General features: G+C 36.6%; 2 protein-coding genes and 1 long non-coding RNA gene across 4 annotated transcripts in view; 2 read left to right on the top strand and 1 right to left on the bottom strand.

Annotated features, from left to right (window-relative positions):
• The window catches only part of SEC11A (SEC11 homolog A, signal peptidase complex subunit), a 34597-nt gene extending 11413 nt beyond the window's left edge, over positions 1-23184 (bottom strand). Inside the window, exons 1-3 of one of the 2 annotated variants that reach the window (XM_074295316.1) lie at positions 22676-23184; positions 10618-10727; positions 365-514 (exon numbers count right to left, since the gene is read on the bottom strand). In XM_074295316.1, the coding sequence (XP_074151417.1) occupies positions 365-514; positions 10618-10700 (233 nt within the window). In that variant the 5' untranslated portion in view covers positions 10701-10727; positions 22676-23184. Of the gene's footprint in view, positions 1-364; positions 515-10617; positions 10728-22241; positions 22442-22675 lie in introns of those variants that run through there. The other variant, XM_074295315.1, reaches the window with a different exon arrangement.
• Positions 21427-22602, top strand: LOC141558321 (uncharacterized). Its single transcript, XR_012487034.1, has 2 exons — positions 21427-21674; positions 22112-22602. It is a non-coding gene; the product is annotated as an uncharacterized LOC141558321 (long non-coding RNA).
• Positions 23185-25052: 1868 nt separating the features above from the next.
• ZNF592 (zinc finger protein 592) overlaps positions 25053-25824 on the top strand; it is a 64166-nt gene continuing 63394 nt past the window's right edge. The window contains exon 1 of the mRNA XM_074295311.1: positions 25053-25115. Within this exon, the coding sequence (XP_074151412.1) occupies positions 25109-25115 (7 nt within the window). The 5' untranslated portion in view covers positions 25053-25108. The remainder of the gene's footprint in view (positions 25116-25824) is intronic.

The following is a 25824-nucleotide window of genomic DNA, read 5'->3' as shown; positions in this document are numbered from 1 at the left end:
ATCATATAGATTGGGGCAGGTGGCATAGAAGACTATCAGACAGAAAAGAGGATGTAACTTATTTTTTGTTCTTAGAGAGCAAAACTAAGGGCAATGAACAGAAATTTCAGAAAGGCAGAATGATGCTCAATGTGAGGAAAAACATAACAATGAGCACTATCCAAAAGGAGAATTGGCAGTGGATTCTCTTCTCTTACTTTCTTGAAAGTCCTCAAGAGAAAGATAGAGTAGTTTGGGGTGCAAATTCTTACTCAAATTCAATGATATGGCTTTCCATTTTTATGATTCTGGGAAAACAGAAACCAATAACACAAAAGACACTGAAAATACTTTAATAACCCGAGCACCCATGTTTTACACATACCTTTCATGAATTTTCAAGACTCGGTGAACAATTGGAATTTCCCTTCCTTCTATCTTAAAGACAACAATCTCTCCTACTCTTATGGGATCTTCAATTCGATTGGTTAAAAAGAGAAGATCCCCTCTGTGAAATGCAGGTTCCATGCTTCCACTAGGGAAAAAAAGAGCAATATCATTAGCAAAAAGAAAAACTTAGTTGAGTTTAAACATATTTAAAAATTAGATGAAATAAAATTCAGCAGAATACCTTTGGAATATTCTTCCTCTATAATTACAACTGTAATAATTTGATTAAACAAGGGTAGGGTTAAAATATAGTATTCTCTAACTCCCATCTAATAAATTTTACATGAAAGATTTGTTACATTATTAGTCTTCATTCGAAGTAGGCCATTTCAAGCATTGTTATTTGGAGCTTTCTTATATCTTGAAAATGGCACAATGTTACTAATTTCTTAACCTTTCTAAATTTCAAATGAATAACACAGGAAAAGAAAGAATGAACTTTAAAAACATTGCCCTTATTACATCTGAAAATCACTAGATATATTCTGATATTCAAATGAGCAGTGGATCATCTTTTATTACCAATTAGGAAGATATGGCTAAGATGACCTTATGGATTTAATTCAAGTGCTCATCAAGGCAAAAGAGCAGCTCGCCTAAGAAATCACATTTTTATTATCTCTTTGTCCCTGTTTTGCAATAAGGAGCAAAGGTGGGAAAAAATAAATAAGGGCTGAAGAATAAAAAAGTTGGAAAACCCCAGATTAATAAGAAAAGAAACCAGATTTTTTTCAGTTACTCCATAAAAAGGACTCTTGTTGGGTTACTCAAGACATTCTATGAATTTGCTTATGAATTCTGTAGATTTCAAGTCATTACAAATGTACTTCAAAGGGCAATGTTAGATATTAACAGAATTAAATTCTATAATAATTGCTTTTTTACCAGTCACTTAATCTAGATTTCTAGATAAAATTTCTAATATCCTTAATTTTCTTCAGTACCGATTCAGTATTCTTAGATCCCATCCTTTTAGCAAAAAAAAAAAAAAAAAAAAAAAAATTTAAGTTCCTAAGTCTTCCCTCTAGTTTCTTAAGGTCAAAATTGAAGTGGCAATAGGGGGAAAAATAAGTAGATAGAAAGGAAACTAAATTCATGAGCAAGTTTGACATGCCCTCAAATAGAAGTCTGTGTATAACTTTTCACACTACCATGTAAGGGAAAAAATGGTTTTGCTTCTTGAAAATGTGACACCCTTACTTCTTCTTTCTCTTCCATCTGGTCCCCCTTTTCCTCATTGCAGTGACTTCCTGAGAAAACTAGCTCAATTAAATGTTTATATTATACAAACTTACTTCACGGAAGAAACTCTGTTTTAATTTAAAAGAATATGGTTTCTTTAAATGTGTTGCTTACAATTTTTTTTGACTCATTAATCACACTCTTGACAAGCTGCATTTTACATCCCAAACACACTGGTCCATCTTTAGTTCAGACCTTAGAGAGTCTTAGTTCTGCTTTATTGGCTTTCACTTCTTATTTCTTACCTCTGAAGCTAAAAAGACTTGAGAGGAAAAACATTAGAAAAGTAAGAAAATGAAAATATTTTAAATAATAAAGCTTTTAAAAAGTTATGCATTTAAGTGAGGGATCCCCATAGGGCTAGTAATTCAGGAGGAAGCAAATGGACAGATATCTTTAAATATTTTACTGCATTATTTTGGAATTTGATTGTCAGAGGGAGGATCTTTCTTATAGACGTTAAGTCCCTTACAGAGAAGAGACAGTATAGGGTGCTTTACACAACATAAACACTTTTCTAAATTAAACCGTTGGCATTTAGTATGTTACAGGATGTGGCAGCTGAACTGAAGACAGATAATGTGCACATCTGAGAAGGGCTGGTTGATTAGGGTGGCCCATAAGAGCAATCTAGGAGCAGCAAGCACTTCTTTTTTTTTGGGGGGGGGGGGAAGGCAGTTGTGGGAGTCTTCAGAAGATGAATAGAGAATGTGGATGTATAGTCCACCAGAGAACTTGGCTCAGGCCCAGAGTGTTATTTCAGCTGATTTGTTGTAATTGTGCTTTATGTGTATTCCTGTTGGAGGTAATTACCACCTCTATGTATATTTTAAATGCTTGCTAAAGGAAAAAGCAAGAGTTTGAGGAAAGCAACCTTTTATTCTTGCCTAATAGAAAAGATGACTGGCTGAAAGGGAAAAAAACAAAACTAGAAAGATATTTCTAGATAGGAGGTGAAAGGAAATTAAACCTATGTCATTTACTTGAATGACAGAAGAATGTGTCATAATGAAAAGATGTGGATGCTAGAAAAGATGAAATCTAGAGAGTACTGCTGTAAAACAAGTCATGAGATTTTTCCCAAAGAAGGTGGACCTGGATCTAGTGAGGAAAAGGCATTCCATGCTCCAATGAACAACAAGGAATATTCAATGGATACAAACCCAGGACTAGACCAAAGAAAATTAGTAATGGAAGTTTTTAGGGAACCCAAAGAAAGAGCAAGATTTGTTTGCTATAGGGTACAGAGAGAGCCACATGTATACATGGCATAATAGATAAGATGTCATCTTCTGAAAAGATGTCTTCTAGACGTAATTGAGATATATCAAACCTGTCAACCACTTTTTTAGTACACGTTGGAATGAGAAATAATAACACCAGAAAGCTAGAAAGAAAGAATCTCTAGGGATCAAAAAGTTCTTAGTAAAAACTGGGGTGCATAGGCATGGGTGTATGTGGCAGAGTTGAAGCATTAATCATCTTTTCTCTTTGGAAAAAAAAAGAAGGATTTTGGAAATAAATAGCTATTGAACAGAAGAAAAGGATTATTTTCTCCACCAAAAGAATGATGCAATCTTGGTCAGGAACAAAGAAACCTGTATTTGACAGCAAATTGCTGATCTCCTCAAGAAAGATTTAAGATGAAAAGAAAAAGACAAATATTGAACTATAATTGTTATATATAAAGGACAAATGCCCCTACATAATTATGACTATTAGATGGCAAGAGATATAACAAAGAAAAAAAGAGTACTAGTAGAGAATATGCCCAGTAATTTATAGAAGATAATTGGAATAGTGTATCGAACTTGGAACTAGGAAAATCTGAGCTTAGAAACTTATTCTCTGTGTGACTCTGGGCAAATCACTAAGCTGTTAGCCTCAGTTTCCTTGTTGGTAAAATGGAATAATAATAACTTGTTATTTTTATGAGATCAAATGAGATAATAAATGTAAAGCACATTGAAAATTTTAAGGCCTTAGATATCTATATGCCAAAATATACTAGATGGATAATTCTCCCCCCCTCCATAGTATTTTATTTTTTCCAATTACACGTAAATAGTTTCAATATTTATTTTTATAAGACTTTGAGTTCCAAATTTTGCTCCCTTTTTCCCCAAGATGGGAAGAATTATATATGTACAATCATATTAATCATATTTCCATATTAGTCATGTTGTTCTTTTACAGAATTTTTAGAAGGGGGGGGGAAGAAAATCATTAGAGAGAAAAACACAACCAAAAAAATTAAAATAGTATGCTTTTAATCTATACTCAGATTCCATAGTTCTTTCTCTGGATGTGGAGAACATTTTCCAGATAGATAATTTTTAAAGATGAAAAGGAAACTATTACACAAAAAGAAAAACATTATCTTGTATAACTAAGTTTTAATGGGATAGGAGGACTTACAACCAGAACATGGCAATAGAAGGGTGTGCTTTATTCAAAACAAACAGATCTGACAGAAAAAAAAAATTAATGTAGGATTATGTCAAAAATAGATAGATGGAAATCTATGAAACTGAAGCAGCAGATTTATTTAAATGTAGATAAAATGAGAGCTACAGGATTATACTATTATTTACCTCATGACCATAAAGGAGAAATGGATCATGAGTCCTCAATTAGTATCTTAAAATTATGATGAATGCAAAATATAGGCCTTATTGAGGGCTTTCATTCCCTAAATAAAAGCTGACCATTCAATCATAGATAACTGAATTATCTATGACCAGCTCTATTGAAAATTTCATATTTCAGAAGAGAGAAACTTCAAGGAGAAGATTTGCTGATTGAATCTAACTCTTACTTATAAGAAAGAACTAATTGGTTGGGGGGAATTAATGGGAATTGAGGAGAAAATAACCCTGTTGATTTAGAATTGTGATTATCAAGGAAGGGAGTTCAGACATAGTCCAAATTATACTTTAAAGTTATTTTTAAAAGTTCAGGGCAAAAACAGGTCCAAAATGATGGCCTAATTCAAAAAATCAGAGTTCACTGAATGCTTTTGGTGGTCTGATGAAACCAATAGATTCTTTCTCAGAATTCTCAGAATAACATTTTCAAATGCATAAAATAAAATACAGAAGATTACAAAGAAAAGCAATTTTATTGAAATAGTTAAATATATATATATTTATGTTTTATACACACACACACACACATATACACACACATATGTGTGTGTGTGTGTGTATAATACATATTTATTTTATGCACCCAGGTTAAGAACTCAAGTTCTATAAGAAAAAACAACTGCTCCAAGAGAATAGGAACAGGAGACTGATAAGAATGAAGCTGATGACAAGATTCCAGTGGGGAAGGAAGGTAGTAAATCTCTTACTACTCAAGACAGGGACTGTTCTTGGAGCCCCAATTTTACAAGGATATACACAAGTTATGGAAGCAATTTACATAACTAAGGACAACTACAAATGCCTGACACTAAGCTAAGACACTTGAATCATGTCAAGAAGACTAAAGATAAGAATGAGTAAGACTTGCAGAAAATGTTAAGAACAAAAAAAGCTTTGTAAAAGTAATGTTTGAAGGTCAAAAAACAAAACAAAACAGCAAGGAAAGCCTAAATCCAATTCATCAATGAGAAAGAACTATTCTACTCCTCTACTGTTTATACATTCTGTCAAGGAGAATAATCTTCTGATTTTTAAAGAAATGGGGCAGCTAGATGGTACAATGAATAGAGCAATGACCCTGGAGTCAGGAGAACCTGAGTTCAAATCTGACCTCAGACCCTTAATACTTACCAACTGTGTGGCAACCCCAATTGCCCAAACAAAAATTAAAATAAAATAAAGCTCAGATGGGTGAGGCAACAGAGATGAATTACAATAAATAGTGCTAAACAAAACAGAAAAATAATCCATGTGCCAACACTAGCAACCTTTAACAAATGATGCAAAGAGCATGGGATAGGCAAATGTCCCAATCTTCAAAAATGGTTAGAAGACAGATTTTTGCAATATTCATTCTCAGAAAAATTCCTTAATTAATTATTAAGAGTGAAGTAATCAAAAGAAAACACTATGGTTTCATTAAGAACAAATATGTCAATCTAACCTCCTTTTGACAGGGTTACTAGACTGTTAAGAGTCTGAATTTCAACAAGTCAATTTAACAAAATCTCTCATGATCTCCTTATAGGAAAAAGAGAGAAACATGGCAATATTAGATGAAATCATAACAGGTTAAATTAATGGACTCAAAGAATGGACAAGTGAGCTGTCTGACCCCGTTCTATTTGTTTGACATTTTTGGCAGTGTCTTGGGAAGATCCATTTGGCATGCAGATCAAAGTTACAGATGACAAAGCTGAAAAGGACAGCTAATATTGGTGGACAAAACATTGAGAAAATAAAAGACTCAGCTGACTTAATAGACTGTTTCTAACAAGAGCTCATTTAATAAGGATAAATGTGAAGTCTGGCACTTAAAATTTAAAAACCATTTGCAAAAAGATATGGCTAGACAGCAGTTTCTTGTGCAAAAGGAGTAGTTCTTACTGACTCCATGATCAATTAGAGTCAATAGTTAGACCTGCCCCCGCAAAAGCTAATTTAATCTTAGGCTGACTATATTAGTAAAACTATAATGTCCAGAATAAAAAAATTTTATATTCTGATTAGATGATATCTGGATAGCATGTTCAGTTGTTGAGTACCAAATAAGGGATATTAACAAACTGTATGTAACATGTCTAGTAGAGGATAACCAAGATTGTAAGGGAACCAAAATATATGTAAGGGCAAGATAAGTTGGAAGAAACAAAGATGTCTGATTTGAGGAAAGAATGATTTAATGAGAAAATATATCTGAAGGATTATAAAATGGAAGAAAGATTAAATTATTCTTTGTAGTTCCAGCTTGTAGATATGGAATCACAGAGAAGTTACAAAAGCATATTTTAGCTCAAGTAACCAAGGAAAAACTTCCTAAGAATAAGAATTGTTCAAAAACAGAATGTGTTACCTCATAAGGTGGCTAAAGCCTTTAAGTAGAGGTATTTAAACAGAGACTGGAGAACCATTTGCTCAGGATCTTGTGGAACTGAAAGTGTCAGACATTCAGCCTATAGGTGCATGCATCCTATAATACTCCCAAGTGTGTCCTGAAAGAGATTAAAATGTAGTTCCTAACTCACTTTAATGTGTTGATGTAATAATAAAAAGGGAAATATATAAATAATGTATGTATGGTTTTCTAAGTCAATATATGGCCCATAGGGATCCCTATAAGTAGCTCCCCTTTCTATTTCAGTTATACATTACTGATATAGACCAAGTTAAGTTATTCGCAAGAATCTTTCCAAATCTAGCTTATATCTAGTTTAAAAAAATAATTGGATAGGATCATCACAAGTTTGCCTCAAATCATTTCTAAAAATAGAAGAAAGCTAGGTATGGTATTAGATTTTTACATCTCCTGTACGTTAATGACAGACCATTTTAAATTCAAAACACAAAAATCAAAGATATAGTTCAATTCATCATTGTTATACTTCAATTCAACAAACATTAACTATACTGTGGGTATTTACATTATGTGCAATATGCAAGAAGACACAAAACCAAAAAGGACAGTGTTTCCTTCCAAGAAACTCCTACTCTATTGAGAAGATCTACCATATAAACATATGAATAAATGCAACGTGGTCTAAGAAAGGGAGAGAATACTAATAAGTACAGGCATCAAGGAAGACTTCATGGAAGAGACAGAATTTACAATGAGCCTCAAGAGGAAACAAGGTTTCTAAGAGGCAGAGAAGAGATCAGCCAAGGCAGGGCTAAGGGATAGATTGAGGTAAATCATGGAGATGAAAGAAGGGATCTTGAGCTGGGGAACAGCTAGTAGGCTAGTTTGGCTGTAATGTGGAGTAAAAGTAGGAGAATAATCTTAATCAACTACACTAGGAGACCAATTAGGAAGTTATTATAATAATCCAGATAAGACGTGATAAGAATCTGGACTAGAATAGTACTGTAGGGCAGGTATTTGAGATGTTGTGGAGGGACGGAGGATCAACAAACTTGGTAAGTAGGATGAAGAGTGAGACTTATGAAAGAGTCAAACATGATTGAGATTGAGCACCTGAATGACTTCGAAGATGCCCTCCACGTAATCATAGAGGAGAAGATAGAAGACAGAATAATTCTAGGAGAATATGTTAAGATGAATTGTTTTAGAAACATCCTAAGAGTTGCTGGTTTAGTTGACTGCTACATTTCTGACTTGGCTCCAAAAAAAGAAACAAAGTAGCTGAAGCAATCTTCTAGGAGGATACACACATTCAAAGGCAAAATTGTAACAGTAACAGTAACATTGCTATAGAATCTGAAAGGAATACAAATAAAAAGAAAATAACCTAATGTCTTAAAAAAAAAAACTTTCCTTTTCTCCATTTCTGTTTGTATTCTGGTTCCTTCTAAATAGCTCATTCCCTAACTCTCTTGACAAACAATATTTAGTCCAAAGTCAGTCAAAAAGAATATCATGGCAACATACACTTGGGAAAGAGGAAAAGACAAAGGAAGATGTGAGTTTCCCAGCAGGAACCATGCTTGATAAAGTATAAGATGCCATCTTTTCTGGGGTTTTCTGTCTTCACTCCATTTTCTTCTCATTTCCAAAGTATGTACTGTTTATAAACTTAATTCTTCTGCTTTATTGAATTATCTGTTTCTCTACTGTTAAATTTACATTCAAATTCTTAAATTTTTAATCATTGTATCCAACTTTACTTCAAATCAATAGGCAGAAATCAAATGGACAACTAAGAACCTAGGAATCTATTGGCAATGTCTGCTACCATAACTATAAGGGACAAACTTGTAAGTAATGCTACATGGATAAAATAAAAAACTTCATTTTAAAAACATACTGCCCACATACCCCTACGAAGTCACTGACAAAAAGCTCCATGTATAGCAAAATATTTATAGTATCACTTTTTGTGGAAACAAAGATGTGGAAATGAAATAGAAACTTATCAACTGGGGAATGGCTCAACAAAGTGTGGGACATGAATGTATTTCGATATGCTTTAAGAAACAACAAATATGATGACTATGAAGAAGCATATTAATACTTCACAAATTTATGTAAACTGAAGTAGGCAGAACTAGGAAAACAATACTGTAAATACTATGAATACAACAATGTATACGAAAAGAACTATCACCACAAAATAATAAAAAATGAGTGCTTCAAAATTACAAAGAATAAGCTTTGCCAAAAAGAAGAGATATAAGAAGATAAACCAAGACAACCCTCTCCCCCCACCTTCTTGGCAGGATGAGGGATCCACAAGAGTAGATAATAATATATGATATCAGATTATAATTGGTTTTGTTGAAATTTTTCCTCCTTTTCCCATTAAAAAAAAATTCTTTGTCATAAGCATTGGCTCTCTAGTAGGAATTAGGAGGCATATGGGGGAAATTTAAGCAACACAAAAAGATATCAGTAACATATTATATACACATATAAAAAAATTGCTGCTATTTTTTCTTTTTACATTGCCTAATCATAGGATGTGTGTTCAAATCATGAAGGAGATAGTCTAGAGGAAAAATTCTGAATAAACAGTAAACTTGGGTCTGCATTCAGCAACAGAGTACTAAGGAGTACAGATCTTGGCTCTGTACTTCCTACTTGTATGATCTTAAGAAGACCGTATACTTTTTCTCCTTTTTATTTTATAATTGCTTTTTACTTTTCAAAATATATGCAAAGACAGTTTTCAACATTCATTCTTGCAAAACCTTTTGTTCTCAATTTTTCTCCCTCCCCACCAGCAAGTGATTCAATATAGGTTACACATGTGGAACTCTTCTAAACATATTTCCACATTTATCATGTTGCACAAGAAAAATCAGACCAAAAAGGAAAAAAATGACAGAAAAAAAAAATAAGCAAGCAAACAACAATAAAAAGGTGAAAATATGATGTTATGACCCACATTCAGTCCTCATAGTCCTCTCTCTGGATGCAGATGGCTCTATCACATGTCTACTAGAATTGGCCTGAATCACCTCATTATTGAAAAGAGCCACAACCATCAGAGTTGATCATCACATAATCTTCTTGTTGTTGTGTACAATGATTTCATGGTTGTACTCATTTCACTTATCATCAGTTCATGCTAATCTCTCCAGGTCTCTCTAAAATCATCCTGCTGATAATTTTTTTTTTCCCCTGAGGCTGGGGTTAAGTGACTTGCCCAGGATCACACAGCTAGGAAGTGTTAAGTGCCTGACACCAGATTTGAACTCCTGTCCTCCTGAATTCAGGGCTGGTGCTCTATTCACTGCACCACTAAGCTGCCCCCTGCTGATCATTTCTTATAGAACCATAATATTCCATAACATCCATATACCATAACTTATTCAGCCATTCCCCAACTGACAGGCATCTACTAAGTGTCCAGTTTCTTGCCACTACAAAAAGGGATGCACAAACATTTTTGCACATACAGGTAGGTCCCTTTCCCTTCTTTAAGATCTCTTTTGGGGGGGGGGCAACTAAAATATTTTGTAATAGTAGTTTTAAGAGATAGTAATTAAAAATGGAGAGGAGCGAATTTGAAGCTATAAACTAGGAGGCACCTCAGAATCTTACTTTTGCTACATCCCCTCTTGGAGACTGCTCTTCTTAAAGAATTACTTTAAAATGCAACACAGCAGTAGCCAACATATGGAAAGGCACAGGACTCTTGGAACTCCAGAGAGGACAACTATCAAGACTATAATAGCAATTACTAGCTCTTTATTAACTTTCAGCTAGGCTGGCTGCAGAAAACAAAGGCAAGCTCCCAAAGGAGTGAAATGTTGGTTATTTAAAATCTCCCCCCCCCCCCATAAGATTATTAGTCCAATACAACTCCAAGACCTTAAAAAAGAAAGAAAAATAACTTACCTGAGCACCACTACAATTGGGCTTTCACTTCCAGTTACTACCATTAATCCTTTCCAGATCATTAAGGCTGAGGAGACAATCATCCCAAAGTTTAGGACTTGATAATATAGCTGAAAAAAACAAGAGATGAGATTAGTCATAGCTATGCCTCTCAAGGAAGATTATCCAGTATCTATGATATGATTTTGGAGATCCCATAGCAGTTGCTTTCAATAGACCACTGAAGTTCAAAGATTTCCCTAAAAATGGCATGTTTTTTGGCCTATGTAGTTTTTCACAAGATTCTTTCTTCCTAGTCCTACTACACTTTCCTCCCTCTTTTATTATCCATTTAGAAGAGCAGCCTCCTGATTTAGTCTCCCTGCTTCTAGTCTTTCCTCAATCCAAATCTTTTCTGTAAGACTACATTTCATCAGATCATTTCAAAAATCTTTTTCTTTGGATTCCAGAACAAAACATAGAGTTCATGACCCTCCAAAGCCTGAACTTAATCACTTTGACCATCTCTCTCCTTCTAATACTCTATATGAATTTTCTAGGTGGCTCACTGGATAAGGCATTGACCCTAGAATGGCATACCCTAACATAATGGTCCCCAAACTTTTTAAATAGGGGCCAATTCACTGTCCCTCTGACTGTTGGAGGGCCAGACTACAGTAAAAACAAAACCTCACACTCTGTCTCCGCCCCTCAGCCCATTTGCCATAACTCTGTGAGTCGCACAAATATCTTCAGCGGGCCACATCTGACCCACAGGCCATAGTTTGAGAACCCCTGCCCTAACAGTTGTGAGGACAAAATTTGTAAAGTTATGAAAACTTTCAAGTGCTTTATAAATGCTAGCTATTATTTTTGCTGCAAACTAAGTAGCCATTCCTTATGATTCAAGCATATCCCAAGAATGTATTCTAACTCTGAGCTAATTATCCTCTAAAGCTGGAATATTTCCATGACATTTTCATAATGCTTTACAGTTTTCTATGTTCAGATGTATCATCATTTGAGTCCCCAGCAATCAGTTACTTCTGGGAAACATTTCCAGAACTTTCTAGTCCAACCTTTCTTCCCTTGATCATTTAATGTCTACAAGTTTTTGGCACTTAATCCAAGAACTCGGGAGGTGCAAGGAATCTTAGGGAGCACATGTGACTGATTTGTTAGAGGGTCTAGAGAAGCATCATGTAGCCCCAGGAAGTAAATACTTTGTTATAATGATGACTATGAATTCTATAGTATGGATGACATTACTGGTGTTCCCACAGATGTTAATGATTAGAAAACACCAGTTAAGTTTCATAATTTTTATAACTATTTTCACAAAAAGGTACTGAATAAATGAACTGAATATGTAAGTTTATAACATTTCCAATTAAAAAAAAAATCCTGACTAGTTAAGATTGGGATTCTTATAATGAATCTCTTAGGGGCAGCTAGTTGGTGTAATAGAGTATCAGCTCTGAAGTCAGGAGGACCGAGTTCAAATGTGACTTCAGACACTTAACAAGTCCTGGGTGTATGACCCTGGGCAAGGCACTTAACCCCTATTGCCTCAGTAAAAACAAAACAAAACAAAAAACTCCCACAAAAAACAAGTTCTTGTAAAATCACAGATATCCCCTTACAAAGTCTCTTGCATGACTCTTTTATTGTCATTTAATTTTTCATAAGCATATGTCTAATCTGAAATGGACCACAGGGCCAGGCAGGGACTACGCATTTTCATTCTCTACAACTCCTATAGGCTGCAGGCAGGCTAGCACAAGCATGGCTTATTGGAACTGTAGGAGCTGGAAGGAGCTGGAAGGAGCTTAGGGATAAATCACCCTTTAGTCCAGACCACCTTCCTTTGCCTTTCAGGCCAATCCACCTTATGAATTCTCAGAACCTCTTGTAGGCCTTATACCTGTAGTCTATCAAATTGATTCAATAATAGTAAAAGACACATAAAAGGGACACTCTATCCACAAAGAGAGGAGAATAGATTGGTCATATTGGTCATAACTGGGGAGACCAGTAAATATCATGAAATAATTAGGGGAAAAAGACCATTATAAAGGCCTAATTATATAGTACAGCCATTAAGTACAAGTAGATCTGGAGAAGGGAGTTTAATCACCATAGGGTGGGAAATCAGAGTGGAAGCTGGAATTTGAACTGGAACCTAAACAACTAGGGAGTTTTTCAGATACCTTTATTCTCTAAAATGTTGATTCTGTGAGATGTATTTTGGCAGAGAAAAAGATAAGAGGGCATTTCAGCATGCTTCTAGAAGAGTACACTGGAGTGAGAATGAGAAGGAGGAACAATAAGAAGACAAGCCTTATTGGAATAGAAATTTATGTTGGATAACAATGGCAAACAGATTTGATTAAATAAGATAGGATCATAATACACAGAAAATCTCAAGTATTTGGCCAAACCTGGACTTTATTTTAAGAGGAATTAGGAAGTCATTGAAAGTTTCTGAGTAAGGGGGTAAAAGAACAAAAGTGATTTTTTTTTTTTTTAATAATAGTCTGGCTATTATAGGTAGGATAGATTCGACTAGAAAGATATTAGAGTCAGGAAAACCAAGTAAAAAGCAATCTAGTAAAGCAGGGGGTGATAAGATGAGGGCCTGAGTAAAGGTGGTGGCTATGGAAAAGAGAAAGGACAAATCCAATTTAAGTGAAGGAGATAGATGGAAATATGCCAAATAAATGCATTTAGGAATGTGTTAAGTTTACAAGAAAAGAAAAACATTTAAGTGGCAAAGTATGATAAGCAACTAGAGCTCAAGTTCATTTATTTGCTTAGCATTTATTAAGTGACTAATATGTGACAATAATTATGCTAGGAGCTTGAGATATAAAAACAAAAGGAAAACAATTCTTGTCCATGTCAAGGAGGTCACATTCATCTGAATAGATTCTAGGTGAAAAAATGTGTATATATTGTTATTCATCGTTTTGTTTTCAAAGAGGACCAGTGACATCACAAGGTGATGTCTTGACTTCCTTGTGAAGTGGATTTAAGTGACGCAGAGTTATAGAAAGTCATCAACCTCATTCTTCCAGAGTTTTTGAAGTCCAGTAACAAGAAAAAAATCAAAATATCTAGTGACGGCAGTGGATGATGATCATGGCATTTTCCAAGTCAGATTAAGCTCTAAATGTTCCATAGCACCTACTTTTAGCTGCCTTCAAGACTGTTGGAACAGATTGTTCTCATCTGCCTATTCTGCCAAGGTAAGTCTTCCATGTTTAAGTAGACAGCACCTTTAATTCACTTGGTTTAGACCATCTTCGGAGACAGTTTTACTGGGGTGTGACTGCTACACTGTACAGCTTCTTGGAGCCATAGGTGAGAATTGGGTGAAGACAGACCTCAAAGGTGGATAAGCAGCCCTGAAAAAACTCAGAGCAGATATGCTAGTCCTCCTGAATTAATCAATTATCCATTTAATATAAGTGGGTATATATCTATATCTATATCTATATCTATATATATATATATACACACACACACACATATGTATGCAGATAGAAATATACACACAATACATATGTATCACTACATTATATATGTCATCAGCATTGAGATAATTAGTTCAAGTTGAGACCATGGGAGATGGCAGTTTTCTCAAGGGAATACAGAATGCAAAAAAAAAAGGGGGGGAGAGAAGAAGGGAAAGAGAGAAAGATAACAATTGAGTATGGAAGAAAGAACAAAGTGAGGGAGAGAGAGGGAAAAAGAGAAAGGGAAGGATAGAAAGAGAAAGGTTAAAAATTCCATTTACCACACAGTGTACTTTATAATCATTTAAAGTAGAGAACAGGATCATTTCTCTATCTCTAGGATATTGCCTTAACCATTCATAATTAGTGATGAGTCCAGGAGCCCTATATTCTACAAATAGTTGTTTTGTTTTGTGTGTGTGCAGCCAAGTGTTCTGAAACAGTTGCATATAAACCACAGCCTGAACAAAAAATTAGAATAAATTACATTAACGCAATGAGTCAATCTCTTTTTTTTTTTTAATAGTCTAATATGAGAACATTCTTACTTTATAAATAAGGAAACTGAGGCCCAGAAAGGGGACATTTGAAACCTAGTCTCCCGATTCTAGTTCTTTCCCTTTATCCCTTCATTAACTGCCATAAAAGATATAGAGCCACTTTCCTTCCTTACTTCCTGGCTGGATCAGTATGACAGGTCAGTTGCCATATTACATAACAAACACAAGCAATGTTTTACCAATCTGTATTATGCTGGGAGATGCTCTTTTTAATGTTCTTAGGGGTAGTGGAAAAGAGCCAGGATAATAGTATGGATAGCCTTTCACAAACAGTTAAAAGTTTAATTTGGTATCATCAGTTCATGGAAGCAGAGAACTTAGAGAGAGAGAGACAGTATGGTGTGGTGAAATAAGAACTGACATTGACATCATTTTACAGTTTATTTATATATTGATTTACATTGTACTATATATCACTATACACTCTAGGAGGTAGTCAGTAAAGCACTACCCCAATTTTACATAAGAGGAAACTGAGGGTCAGAGAACCTCAGTAATCAAGAGAGTTAAGCAGCAGCTTGGGAGGGTAGAAAATGGTAGATCTTAATGTGGTTCCTTGGGTCCAGTTAGTGAATTTATGACATGAAGGGTTAGACTTGACAGCCTCTAAGATCCCCAGTCACTTCTAAACCTAGGCTTCTATGGGTTTCTTGATCACACAACTAAAAATTATCAGAAGTGGGATTCACATACATTTCTCCTTAATTCATGGCCAGCCTTCTTTTCACTATAGATCATCAGCTTTCTCTGCACTGCACAGCACTCTGCACAGAGAATGCCTGAATTAATGACCCAATTTCACTAGAAATTAACTGATTAGAATGAGTCACTTACCTTCTATAAGCCTTAGTTTTCTCATCAGTAAAATGAATATAATACTTGCACTACTTCCTTAATGTTGTTGTGAAGATCAAATGCAAATGTGGAGGTAAGGTGTTTGTTTTTTGTAGTCATAAACCACTAACAAATTATAAGTTAAATATGCAAATCCTGAAAGGATTTGATTTAATTTTGTCAAGGTACACAGATCACAAAACATTCTACAGACAACTTAGTGTTGAAAGTTCTGACTGTAATCAGGCAGTCCCCAAACAAATGAGTTCCTAATTGATAAGATCAAGAGAGGGGACCTTTGGTGAAGGGTAAACTCTGCAATAGTATACAAATTATAATAATATTGAAGAGAAACATTCTATTGTGTATCTCTGAGCTTTGAACATAAGCAGTATTCCTAAGCACCCACAGAAATCAGAAAAGAATATGTTTGTTGCATCAACACACAGAAGCATGGTAATAAACTACCACATAAATTTCTGCAAGCCTCCTTTGGAATGTACACTTCAGGGTTTTCTGTATATTATTTTTCTTAGTCTCCTTCTATCCTTTTCCCTCAGGATAGAACAACAAAGATTATCCCGAATGGAACATTCCACGTATTTGCAAAGTGACAAATCTACTATATTTATAATGCAAACTTGCATCAATATGCACAAAACAATTTATTCTAATTTAGAATTACAATAAAAATGATCTGTAACATGGATTTTATTAGTTTATTAGTTTCACCTACTGTGATTATTAAAATAGCCAAATTAATGACCTTTTCTCCATTCTCATTTTCCTTGACCTGTCTACAGTAGCTTGTGAGATTGTTGATCACTTTCTCCTTGATACTCTTCTTTCTTTCAGGTTTTTAGCACATCCCTTTCTCCTGGTTCCCCTCTCTGACTGTTCCTTCTGTCTCCTTTGCTGGATCCTCATCCAGATTATGTCCTCTTATCTGTTGGTATCGCTCAGAATTCTCTATTAAATCCTCTTCTCTCCATACTACTTCACTTGGTACATCAGTTCCCATGAATTACCATCTCTATGTTGTTGTTTCTTAAATATACCTATCCTGCCCTAACTTCTCAGCAGATTTGCATCTCCAATTATCTTTCATCTATCTTGAATTCAGTATGTCAAACAAGTCAAATAGTCAAACCCTATTTTCCTTCCAAATACTGTCTCTTGCCTCCCAACTTCTCTAATAGTGCACACGGCAGCAGTCTCTCTGGCTTGTAACTTAGGTATCATCAACTTGCTATCTTTTGCTACCCACCCACCCCTCAATCCTATCTGTTGAAAAACCCTGCTGATTTCACTTTTGCAACTTTTGTCAAATGCACCTCCTTCTTTCCTATGACATTGGTGCCTGGACCACTGGTAGGTCTACCTGCTTCAAATCTCTTTCCACAATAATCCATCCTCCATTCTGCCACATTAAAGGATTTTCTTAAAGGTCATTCCCTTTCCCTAATCAACAAAATTTAATGGCTCCTAACTGCCTCCAGGATCAAATATAAAATCATTTGTGTTCAAAGCCCTTGATAACCCAGCACACTCCTGCCTTTCAAGGACTTCTTGCCACCTATTCTTCAATCCAGCTTCTTTAGTGGTTCCATGAACAAGACCCTTCATCTCTAGGCTCTGAGCATTTTTTTTTTCTGGCAATCCCCATGCTTGGAATGTTCTCCCTACTTAATTCTGCCTCTTGTCTATCTTGGTTTCTCAAATAAACTCCCATTTTCTAAAGGAATCTATTTTTTTTTAATTCCTTCTCTCCCTTTTTTTTTTTTTTTTTTTTTTTGGATGAGGCAAATGGGATTTAGTTATTGGTCCAAAATCACATAACTAATAAGTATCTGAGGCCAAATATGAACTTGGGTCCTTCTGACTCCAAGGCCAGTGCTCTAAGTAAGCTAAGTGCTTTGCCACATAGCTGCCCTTACTGACTTTCTTAACCCTAAATTCTAATGCCTCCAATTTATTATTTCCTTCTTGTATATAGTCTCTTCGTATACACTTATTGTCTCTCTCATTAGATTGTGAGCTCCCTGAAATCAAGGACTGTCTTTTACTTCTTTTTATCTCTTGTTCAGTATAGTGCCTGATACATAGTAGAAGCCCAATAAATGTTTAATGACTGACTGAATAAAAATCTATTTTCTATTCATATGTGATACCTGAAATGTTTTCCACAACCTCAAGTGACCATCACTGGGAATCAAGAAGGGCATCTAACACCAATAAAATAAAATAACTGGTCCATCAACTTTGCTCCTAGGAGGCCCTCACTTAGAGCCTTACTTTTACTTAACACAGTATTCTAAATTATTATCTGGTTTCTCAGTCTATCACAGATTATAAGTATTAGGAGTAGAAAAGGAGAAGATATTACAGCAAAAGAGACAAGCTAAAAAAAGCAGAAAAATGAACTCACAATGGTTGTCTATAGCTATTTAGCTTAGCAGCCTACTACTTTACCAATAATAATTAATTAATGTAATAATAATTAAATGCTTATAATGATGAGAACCAGCATTTTCAAGAAAAAGATCTCATTTTATGAATAATAAAATTATTTTTGAAAAATTCCCACCGTAAGTTGATCATTAAGAAGTTTTATTTTTTATGAGTTTTAACATTTAAAAACACACAAACTTTTGGTGCTTAAAGAAGTAAATATTACTTAATAAAACACAAGAAAAATCAGAACATTTCCAACTAAACTTCATTTTACTCCAATATGTTTAATTAATATATGTGAAGGATATTTGTACTTTAAAGGAATACTATGGTGAATCCTTCAGGAAAAGGGGGAAAGAAACAAATGCAACAAAAGTTTACATTAGTAAAGATCTGAAGCTTTTTTTTTTTCTTTAAATAAAAATTAAGATTTTGCTGCATAAGAGACATAACCACTGGCTTGTTTTGAAGGGACATAGTCTGGGGTTATTGCATCAGCACAGCAACTAATTCCCTATTTGGAAACTACCTCCAGGCATGTAGAATAGCAACTATTAATTCATAATTCAGTCAAAAGGCTAAGAAGCGATTTATTTAGTTTTGGTCCACTAACTACTACAGCACCAATTTTCTTCTCTCCCAAAAGATATTGAGATATAATATTTAGAAATATTTGAATTCTTCATCCAAAGGCACTTACTTGAATATGAACTCAGAAATGTTGTGCTTTATAACTAACAGGAAGTTTGTTTTTTCTAAACTATTTATGAAAATATGAAACAACTCCAAGTATTGGTTGTACTCAAGCATTCTAATTTAAAACGTATTAAAATTAAATTAAAACTTATTACTTCAAAAATTATTACTTCCCTAGGCCCCAACAATACTCCAAGTAATTCCTGAACTATGTAAGGAACGAATCTGTATGTAAAAGCTCCTAGACTGGTAAAATCACAGGTACTATCCTCAAAAAATTATACATTAATACAGAAAAAAATCACCACTATTTCAATTCATCCTTAAAAAACAGAAAAAGCAACTGATATGCCATTGCTTTTATATATATAAAGATTACAGAATCCAGTTAAAACCATTTTTGGAATCACATTATACAGATTTGTTGATGAAATTCAATAGCCACTTGGCAATGACAAATAACTCAAAAAGTAGTTAAGGATGTTTAAAGTTTTTAGTGGTGTGGTGCCAAGGATACAATGAAGGCTTAATTCTGTAAGAAATACAGTTTTGTCATTGTGGAGCACTAATCAACCATAGTGCATGGAGATATCCTGGTTGAAAATGTTAGTTGAAAAAGCTAGTTGAAAATGGCCACACCCTCTTTACTCCCTCTGTTGCCAGCTGAATATATTGGCTACAAGATGTGAGAGATGGCCACGTAACTTTAAAGACAGCCAGGATATAGAGCATATCTGATAGGACAGCTTCTTTTCATACATTATAAAAGTGATCTACACTGATTAAAGAAGGTTGGAAAAATTATTGGCCAGGGAATTATGAATATACTTACAATGCCTAAGTTTCTGGGAATTTCCAGGTCAGTTTTCTAAAAATTTCAAATGAGATGACTGTATTTAAAGTTATAAGAAATTTAAATGATCATAAATAAAACTATGAAAATATATGATATTAAGTAATACCTGGGATTTACTTAGCTTCTTAAGAATATGGAATATAAAAATATATATAAAGAATATAATACAGAATATGAGAAAACATAATGTAGAAAAAAAAAGGGGGGGAAAGTCTGGAAAAGAAGTGAGCAAAATATTTCTTTGCACATATCATCTTAACTGACTCATTTACAAAAACCAACTGATAAATATTTACTGAACATCTACTCTTTTCCATGCATTGAATTCAGAAAGATAGATCTGATTTCTATCTTTAAAGGAACTAGTATAAGAAAAAAATGAAATAACCTGGTATATTAAGTCTCATAGACAATAATGTTAGAAGAGATCATCTGGGGCTGAGATAGTCATATAAAGTCTTTGAATAATATATGAAGGAGGAAAGAGAGAGCTTTACAGAGAAAATGCAGAAAACAGAAATGGTACAAGATATAACTAGACGAGAAGTACTGTTTTGTCTATGATGGAGGTTCATTTAACAGGAGATAAAGTTAGAAAATTATTATAGACATTATAGAAGGCTCCCCAATACTAAACTCCTTACTCTCTGGAGTGATAGGAGAGATCAATCTACTTTGTATACTGGCACTAGAAACAGATTAATGACCATATTTCATTTTTAGCAATAAGTTAGCAATCATACTATAATAAGCAAAGTATGAGATCAGAAAATAGGCTAGTGTTGTAATTTAAAAATAAAACCAACGGCTTCTGTTACTGTACCTATATTTATATGAAAACTATTGTAGATTAATTAGGCAAAAGTTAAACTGTTCATGTAATTTATGTAATTAATACAACCAAAAAATTTCTTTTGTTTTTCCTGGTTACTTCTTCAATACCTATAAGTATCTATATTAACATTTTCTTCTGACTTCACTTTTCAGGTACTCACAAAAGTCCTGAATACAATTCTGATAATCAGGATGTCCTATTTGCTTCTTGCCCTATGACATTCCTCCCCTTCAGAGGAATCCCTTTAGTAATTACCAGTCAGCCACTTCTTGGCAGTGTCCCTGGGTGCAAATGAACCTTTAAAGCAGGAATTTGTGGACCTTCTGGCTGAAAGCAAATATATAGTGATTATGGTGTGACAGCAGGCAAAGGAAACCTAATCATGGGATGGGATCAGTGGGGAGAAGGGATGCCTGAAAATAGGCCTTGGATTCCTAGCAACTGGAAGTCTTAGGGCAGTGAAACCAGGAGACAGGACTGGAATCTCTTAGAAAAATCTGTGAAACCAGATGAGCTTCTTATCCCACTCCCTAAATCCAAAGAGATTAAAAAGTGTTTTCCTACTCTTAAAAATTGTAATAGTAGAAACAAGAAAGCAGAAATGATTTCATTAATAGTGACAAGTACCTCAATGTTGAGTTCTAGTACACTATCTAGTGTATACATAGGTTTGAAGTAAATAAAAAAAAATCCACACTATTATGACTGTTTAAGACACTAATCTTAATATTTGACAGCTGCATCAAGCATAGGTCTAATTATTAGACTAATATTGAATAAAGTCTTATTATTTGGAGAAAAACAAAGAGTTTAATTTAAGCTTATAATCTGGAAAACAAACGGCCAGCTCCTTGGAAGCTAACACAGCACCTGAGGACTTTTTATCTCTAAGTGACTACAAGGTGGCCTTTGTGAAACTGCTCCAGCTTTGAATCTTAAAAGCAATTGAGATACATGTGTAAATAACTATCCGAGCATTCCAGACACTGGACCATGCACAAATCCACCGGCCCAGGATCGAACGCTCCTAAGTCACAGAGGAAGGTTCAATTTTACAGCTGCTTTTGCTGCAACTACGACACACAGGGACATCCCCTGAAATCTGCAGCTGACAACTCCGCACAAGGGATGTTGCAAAGCAGTTGGGCTTGAGGCCAGCCGTCCCAAAGGCCTTTAGATGACAAAATAACTGGAAGCCCCATCAATCCAATGACTGAGATCCTCTCCGGGAAGGGATTTGGAGAAGGTCCCGACAGATACATCCTGTCACTCAACACTCACCCGGAGGACTCTCTGGGATAGCCCACCTCAACTCCAACTTTAAGGTTGGACTGACCCCGACCCAGCCCCGACCCTTGCTTTTTTTTTTTTTTTTTTGTAAGTAGAGAAAGCTGGGTGTGGGTTAGGATAAACTGACCTCAGAATCCAAGAGGACTGTATAGTGTTAGAGTCGAAGACACCTTAAAGGTCACCTGGTCCAGCCCTTTCATTTTACACATGGGGAAACTGAGACCTATGATTTGGAGCGACTTGCTCAAGGTCACACAGGAGCAGAATCAATATTTGAACCCACATCCTCAGCTGACGTGTCCGGGACGCTATTCCACATCACAGGTGCCTCTTAACTTGGGGGTGGGATGGCGTGCCAGAGCGGACTCCCCCCCACCCCAGGCAGTGCTGGGCCGGGAGTGTGGGGGAGGGGGCCCGGTCCCTGTTCCAGTCTCGGGGGGGGGGGGATGCTCCAGGCTTCTCTCACCCTCAGGTGGCCAGGCCGAAGGTCGGCCCGGCCTCGGGCGGCCCAAGGGGAGGGGAGAGACGGCCCCGCTGGAGCAGACGAGGTGCAGGAAGAAGGGGAAGGCGAGCCCCGGGATGTGGGACCCGGCCGGCCTCACCTGCCGCTTGTTCATCCGCCGCACATCGTCCAAGAAGTCCAGGGACAGCATGGCGCGGGCGGGACGGAAACGAGGGCAGCGGCCGGACCGGCGAGTAGGCGGTACACACTCTGGACCGCCCCGCCCCCCGTGCCCCACACTTCCGCTTCCGGGCTGCCGGGGCTCACCCCGCCCTGCCGGACCGGGGAGGAAGACAAAGGGAAACGGAGAGAACGTGCGACCTAGCCTTACGTAGGCCACGCCCACCCGGTCCCAGGCCGCAGCCCCGCCTTCCATTACAAAACAGTAGACAGAGAAAAGTTGATGCCGGGAAGTCTGCCCCACCTCCTAAGATTCCGCCAATTAAAAGGACTCATTCCTGGCTTCGGCTCTCCTTAGATTGGCTGAGGGCTGGGACGCGCCTCGCCGGGGGCCATACATTTTTTGCCCCTTACCTTCCTGGGTTGAGATAACCCTGGCGGGTTCTGGTGAAAGTCGACACCCTCGGGCTTTTATAAGGGGCGCCTTCCTGCGCTCGCGGAGCTCCAGTGTGCTTAGGGAGAGGAAAAGTGCGCGCTGGAGAGCTCAGTGCTGCGTGAGGCTAGCCGCTCCCGGTCCGGGCGCTCTGCCCAGGTTCCCCTCTGCCCGCTCACGTAGGCGCTGCAGATTCCTGGGGGGCATCATTCATTTCCCTGGAGGAGAAGGCCCGTCTGCTCTGATCTCCTAGGGCAGCGGTCCGCAGACTTTTTAAACAGGGGACAGTTCACCGTCCCTCAGACTGGGGGGGGGCGGACTGTAGTAAAAACAAAAGCTCACACTGTCTCCGCCCCTCAGCCCATTTGCCAAAACCCGGCGGCCGCATAAACGTCCTCAGCGGACTGAAGCCGAGAAGCTCATCCCCGCCGGCCACTCTGGGGCCTGCGGTCATCTCCGGCCCTAAGCCCGCTGCCGCCCCAGCTGCACGGACCCGCCGGAGCGGTGTTGGGAGAGGGCGGGGCCTGGAGTTTGGGAAACCTGGGAAGCAGGGTGACCTGGTTCCTTCCCAATGTGCTTAAGTCACTTACTCCTCCTCAATCAGTTTCCTCATCTGTAAAACAGGGATCACTATTATGATGCTATAGTAATTACACATAACATAATATGTATGTAGAATAGAATCTAGAATAAATTATTATACATGACAATAATAATGAACAACAAATATGTATAATTTATACTTATGTGTCTGTAATGTATAAAACACTTTGTAAACCTTCAAGCCCCGTAAAAATATGAAAGTTTATGTTTCCTCTGGGTCTCAGTTTTCTTAATTGTCAATTGAGGAGAGAGCTGAATAGAGTTCTAGTGCTCTTCTAACTTTTTTTTTTCAGATAATACAATGGTATATTTAGAGAATTCTATTTTTTTATTTTATAATTATAAAATTTTTGACAGTATATATGCATGAGTAATTTTTTATATAACATTATCCCTTGTATTCATTTTTCCAAAATTTCCCCTCCCTCCTTCTACTCCCTCCCCCCCCCCATGACAGGCAATCCCATACATCCTACATGTGTTACAATATAACCTAGATACAATATATGTGTGTATATCCAATTTTCTTGTTGCACATTAAGTATTAGATTCTGAAGGTATAAGTAACCTGGGTAGAAAGACAGTAGTGCTAACAGTTTACATTCACTTCCCAGTGTTCCTTCTCTGGGTGTAGCTGTTTCTGTCCATCACTGATCAACTGGAAGTGAGTTGGATCTTCTTTATGTTGGCTCTTCTAACTTTTTTAATTGACCCTGTTATTGAGTTTTTAAAAAACTGAGCATCCTGCCAATCTATGCATATTTGTCATTTATAAATCACATCAATTAAAAAAAACTACTAAATATGAATGTTTAAAACAAAAATGGATATTATAAAAGAACATGGTAAAACTGGAATGACATTTGATTCAAGGACCACTAGAGTTTATACTAAGTAGGCCCCACCAGGGGTTCTCAAACTACGGCCTGCGAGCCATATGCAGCCCACTGAGGACGTTTATCCGGCCCTCCAGGTTATGCAAATAGACTGGGGGGCGGAGACAGAGTGTGAGCTTTTGTTTTTACTGTAGTCGGGCCCTCCAACAGTCTGAGGGACAGTGAACTGGCCCCTATTTAAAAAGTGTGAAAGGCAAAGTGTGGGGGTGGAAGGAGCAGATTCATAGCATACCAGTCATTCAAGTAATATTTATTAGTTTTGCGCTTAATACATATTAAATGCTAGAAAGACAAAAGATGGTCTCTGCTCTTAAGCACCTCACAGTCCTATGGAGGAGACAGCAATATACAAACAAGACACAGATTGATTGAGATAAAACCACAGAGGAACGATAGTAATATATTTAACATTCATGGGAAATATACTTGCAGAAGGTAGGACTGAAATCTGAAAGATTCTTATCCTCTTTAGAAAATATCTATATGTATACATACACACACATATATAAACAACTTCAACACAATTGGGTTTTCTCTGTAAGCTCTTATATTTTGTGCATTTAAACACTAAAAGCCCATAGACTTCACTAGACTGCCGGGAACACAATCTCTTCTACAATCGATTACAACAGCCCCAAGGCGCCTACGCCCCGAGAAGCCAGGAATGTCTATAGTCGGAGGGAGTGGACGAGGTGATTGTGTGGAACCTAGTTCCTTATCTTCTAGCAGGGGTGTGGAGGCTGGGATTCGAATGATCTTCCTACCTTCTCATTGGTTGATTACAGATCCCCCCACCCCTCCCGAGGGCGGTGTTAATCCTGGTACTACAGGATTTATTTCACTGTCTGTTACATTGGAGAGCTTTGGATTTTAAGACTCCAAGCTACCTTCCATGTTCAAAATTCTGAGACCTGCATGCCAGGTATGTGATTACTTGAAATGCCAAAATTTATGGTATAACACTTACTTAAACTGTGTCTGAAGAAGCCAACGTCGAACAGAAATGAAAGGAATAATAAATCCAAGGAGCAACATTGGTATTACTTTCACAAAAATTAATGTGCATGATCTTCGTGACTTATTCAGTAATAAATAGCAGAACGATTCAGTTGCAGTCACTTAAAAAAAGTTGTATTTGTTTTAGGGCTTTGGAAAGTTTGTTTTATGCTGTTTATAATTACTTTTGTCAAAGAAAAAGGCAGTAAATTTTTAAAAAATGTATGGCATGTTCGCTACAATGGAAACACCATTGTTTCTGTACTCAGGACATGGGTCAGTTGTTGGGTTAAACATTTACCAGCAGACCGGTGACTGAATTCCCCACTCCCCTTTTATGTGTATGCTGCTTCACAGGTAATTGATGCTTAATAAATAAATAGTTGTTGAATCAATTAGTGCTGCTGGAAAATATTGGGAAAGGCTATGTTGAGATGGAGGTGGGGTTTCATTGTAGATTGAAAGACATGTAAGGCATGGATAGTCCGAAAGGAGGAAGAAGGTGACAGAAACAAGAATGAGCCAAGAAAAATTATTGGGGAGTATTAGAAAATTAAGTTTAGATAGATAAGGTAAAATAATGTCTAGGTTGTAGAGAGCCTTGAATGTCAGTCTTTGGGGAATCATTGTGGATT

This window comes from Sminthopsis crassicaudata, chromosome 2 (genome assembly GCF_048593235.1).
Source record: "Sminthopsis crassicaudata isolate SCR6 chromosome 2, ASM4859323v1, whole genome shotgun sequence".
NCBI classification, from domain to species: Eukaryota; Metazoa; Chordata; class Mammalia; order Dasyuromorphia; family Dasyuridae; genus Sminthopsis; species Sminthopsis crassicaudata.
The sequence above is the reverse complement of the archived record's forward strand: the minus strand, read 5'-3'. Positions and strand labels throughout refer to the sequence as shown.